This window comes from Parasteatoda tepidariorum, chromosome 4, assembly GCF_043381705.1.
Source record: "Parasteatoda tepidariorum isolate YZ-2023 chromosome 4, CAS_Ptep_4.0, whole genome shotgun sequence".
In the NCBI taxonomy this organism is placed as follows: domain Eukaryota; kingdom Metazoa; phylum Arthropoda; class Arachnida; order Araneae; family Theridiidae; genus Parasteatoda; species Parasteatoda tepidariorum.
Genome location: NC_092207.1, coordinates 33,415,484 through 33,419,953, shown reverse-complemented (window position 1 = coordinate 33,419,953; position 4,470 = coordinate 33,415,484). Strand labels below are relative to the sequence as shown.

Genomic DNA, 4,470 nt, shown 5'->3' with positions numbered 1-4,470 from the left:
CAACATTGACTAATGGCACAAAATTTAAGTTATTTTTAAGCCTTAGAAAAATTATGGTAAATTCTAACTTTCTAAATGATAATATATGTATAGACAATCTTTCTTTTAAACAGTTGAACTCCTAACTCAGATTATGAGAAATCTAAAACCTAGTGGTATAAAGACGCATCGGAATGTACAACAAATAATAAATAAAAAAATAAAGTTTATATCGATATTTTAGGTGCCATAAACGCATATGGTGGTGATATTAGGGAATTTATAAGTTTTGGAGGGAGGCAAACAATCTATTACCACTATACCTATATTATGCTCCTTCATATAATAGGTTTAAACAGTACTTTTTACGGCAATACCAGAAATATATAATACCACACTTAATGAAACATTACTGGCTCCAATAATAGTTAAGCGAAAAAGATTATAAAAATATTTATGTCATTGATGCTTGTTTTAAAGAATTAAAATTAATTAATTTTGCTCATAGGTTCAAATTTTATTTTATTTTATAACTGTCGTTGAACAGCCGACCGAAATTTGAATATACGGCTAGCAATGTTGAACTCCGTAGCCTTGTAATTTTGAATCCAGATGACAAGGGAACTCCTGGATAAGTACCCCCAGAGGTATTGATTTGTTATGGGAGTTTGGGGGACTTCATGACCCCGACAGATTTAACGATCATTTAATACACGGAAATTCTTTGACCGGCTGGATTCGAACTCCTGTTCTCACGAAAACGAGTCCAACGTCCTACCAACCAATCTATCTCCCCCCGATAGGTACAAATTGAAATTTAAAAAATGCTAAATTAATGGAGAAAGAATACTTATTCGTGTATATAAATTGTAAAATATTAATTAATTAAATAGATTCTTAATTAATTTTGGTAATAGGTGCAAATTGAAATGAGAAAAAAAAGTTTTGTAGTGAAAAGCTACATTAATGGAGAAAATGTACTTCTTCATCTGTAGAAACCATAAAAAATCGCTTATGATGCTTAATAAATTTTGGCAAAAGATGCAAGTTGAAATGAAAAATAAGTTTTATCCTGAAAAGCTATATTAATGGAGAAAATATACTTCTACATCTGCAAAAGCCATAAAATATCCCCAATGATGCTTGATAAATTTTGTCAATAGGTGCAAATTGAGATGAAAAAGAAAGTTTTGTACTGGAAAAGCTACTTTAATGGAGAAAATGTACTTCTTTATCTATAAAAACCATTAAAAAAATCGTCAATGATGCTTAATTAATTTTGGCAATAGGTACAAATTGAAATGAAAAAATTTTGTACTGAAGTTTTGCCCTGTGTACTGTTAAGTTACTGGTGTTTTTCACTAAATACACTGATATTGGTACCAAGATACCTCTGTGGATATAGGTTTTGACGGTGTACCGAAAGGAGAAAATTTATGATTATGGTAATTTTTGACCATCAGTAGTGGACCTCGAACAATAGCATTATGCCAAATGATGCAGAATATAATGTATCTTCATTTTGAAGGGATGAACTTCTATTAACACCTGATAATGTAACATGACCAAAAAGCATACATAATTAAAAAATAAACAAATTTAACATGTTTTAGTTTAATTAATTGTGTCAATATTTATGTTTTTTAGTTTTGTGCATGATTTCGTAGTGTTGATTAACACTAATATACTGATCGTTTATTTTTTTCCTCCCCGTGCATATACCAAGCATGGATTCAGCTAGTAAAAAATATGTATCCGCTTTAAAACTAATAATTTATAGGTCAATTCTGCTGTAATTACGCATAAAATCTGGAAAGACCCTATATTCTCAAGAGTTACTCCTAACAAATACCAAATAGATCAATAACATTTTCAGTGCAACATTTTCATTGTTATTCATTGATGCGGAGATCTAAATAACTCATTTATTCAGAGCACCGTAATAGCGGCAAAATACACATAATAGAGGTTTTTTCCCTGGCAAAAAGCACAATAAAGATCCCGACTCTTTAACGGTAAACAGTGTTCACCCACTTCAGTAATTACGGGTGCTACCCAAGAATTGGTGACCTCGTTTAATTCCATACTGTTGTGACAGTTGCCCGTCCCGTTTGACTAATTCCTCTCTCAACATTCATTGTTCATTAAAGGAGGGCAGATTGGGATTTATAGAAATTTGTTTACACTATCGTCAAGGTTGCAATAGAACTTCTGTTAGATAATATCATTCAGTATTTACGTTATTCATTACATTGAGAATGTGTTTTTCCTTTAAAATACTTTGAAAACTTTCTCTCGTCATTTTGGATTTAGTATTAGTTCTTTATTAGTATGTTATATTATATACTAATAAAGAACTTAGCTCTTAGAACTTAGTATTATACATTTATATTAGTTCTTTATTAGTATATTATATTATATATTTATAATAGTTCTTCATTAGTACATTATATTATATATTTATATTAGTTCTTTATTAGTATATTATATTATAAATTTATAATAGTATTTTATTAGTATATTATATTTTTAGTGTACTTTATTTTAGATTAATATTCTGAATTTCTCACACAATATCAGCTAGATTAAGTTCTTTGTTTTTATTTTGATTATTTTCCTTTTTAAATTATAAATAAACAAACTTTTGATAGTACAGTATTAGAGCCCCTGAATTAGACAGGCCGACTTCTCATTTATTTTGGAGCAAAAGCCTTTACATCAATAATGAAGAGCTACAAGATTTGGCGACTTATCGCTAGAACCAACGTTAACCTCAACTATGGGATATAGTTTTTCAATCGAGACATTGATTTTTTTTAAAACATAAAAGGAAAAGATCAATTAAGATTTTTAATCATTATTATTATATAAATAGAACAAAGAGAAACTCGAGTTTTATGAGGAGGGTAAGAAACGACGCATGATAAATTTTTAAAGAATTTATCATTTTAAATAAACTTCTTCTTTCAAATCATATTTTCATAACATTTATTTAAATAACTAATACAATTAATATATATATATGTTATTCATTGCTAGATAGAAATAGTTTTTACACATTTTTGGTTCTTTAATAATAAAAACTAAGCAAATGGAGAAGAATTAAACTATACTAGATTCAAGCTTATCTGAATCTGATCCAGGTTTTGGACAGCCTATTTCTTTCAATCTTTTTCGGGGAATTTTCTCGGAATTTTGAACATTGAAGCTTATTAGAATAGCATCAGGTCTTAACTTATTGTGACCATATTTTTTATTTATTTCTAGTTGAAATTCTTCAAAATGAACCTGAAAAAATAGAATACGTTTTTTTTTCTTCATATTTGAATGAAAACACAATTAAAAAAATTTAGAGTTTACAATTTTTAAACATACTGCCATGAAATTTTCTAACAGAAAAACTAATTATTTCAACAATTTAACTCAAGAATTTCAAAGAAAAAAAAACATTGGTAGATCCAAAAATAGTAAAACATCGCATATTAAATAAATTTTCTTATGATGAATGTAAACAAATCGTTTGAACTTTAGGAGATATATTATCATAAATAACTAAAAAGCAAACTTAAATTAGCCAAGATTTAGAAAGTAACTACTTGATCTTAGATAAATAAAAAAGAATACAATAAAAACAGGTAAATATTTGTTTTTAACAAAAAGAAATACTTAAAAGTAAATGCAAAACTTGGCGATTCTGAAATAAGTTTGGCGAATACTTATTCAGCCAATCTCTTGCCTTTATTTATTAGTTTAATTGCACATAAGCAGTTAAAATTGTTAAATAAATCAATAAATATTGTTTAAAAGTCATATTTTAAATAAATATATACTTAAAAAATGCAATTTTCAATGAATATTCCTATATTTGGTACATAGTTAAAACTGTAAAATTCAAGTAACCCTGCAAGTTATTCGCTTAGTTGTTTTTTTAAAAAATAGACGAAAACAAACATTTAAAAACAAATTCTAACAACTTAATATCGTTTATATACTACATATATAAGTAAATAAATCTAATAAATTATAAATAAATGAGTATTTACCTCACATAAGAGAGCTCCACTTCCAGACTGCCAGTTGGATCTTCTGCAATTTATTATCCATTTCTTCTTTCTTTTCACATTTGAAGGAAATCTGAACATACGAAAGCCTTTTTTTGAACTGTTTGTGCAATTTACTGCCGCACAACCACCCATATCAATAATTTTATGTATCCAACTCTCTCGCTAATACTAACATAACGTTAACTTGCGAGCTTGTTTGCTCCAAAATAGTTAATAGGTCAGCTCTGATAGTATAGGAGCCTTATACAGTATCATTCTGAAGCAATAACTTGACAAAAAAAGGACATCGCTTTATTTTTTAGCACTTGATAACTAAACTTTATTAGTATACTAGCCGCCTAAGGCGGCCAGCTGTCCACCACGTTATTAATTTTTTATGGTATCAATTTCTATTTCTATATAAATTTTATGGTATCAATTTCTATTT

General features: G+C 28.0%; 1 protein-coding gene across 1 annotated transcript; it reads right to left on the bottom strand.

The window, feature by feature from the left end:
• Window positions 1–3,081: 3,081 nt before the first annotated feature.
• LOC139425423 (THAP domain-containing protein 2-like) lies at window positions 3,082–4,175 on the bottom strand. Its single transcript, XM_071180297.1, has 2 exons — window positions 4,023–4,175; window positions 3,082–3,267 (listed from the first exon to the last, which is right to left on the bottom strand). Exons 1-2 carry the CDS (start codon window positions 4,173–4,175, stop codon window positions 3,082–3,084), a joined length of 339 nt encoding a protein of 112 aa, XP_071036398.1.
• Between the last annotated feature and the right edge of the window lie 295 nt (window positions 4,176–4,470).

What these genes read in the sequence shown, in the direction of transcription:
- LOC139425423 (XM_071180297.1), bottom strand. Translation starts at nt 4,175, where the DNA reads ATGGGTGGTTGTGCGGCAGTAAATTGCACAAACAGTTCAAAAAAAGGC. An exon ending in GTGGAGCTCTCTTATGTGAG is followed by an intron (nt 3,268 to 4,022) that starts GTAAATACTCAT and finishes CTATTTTTTCAG; the next exon opens with GTTCATTTTGAAGAATTTCA.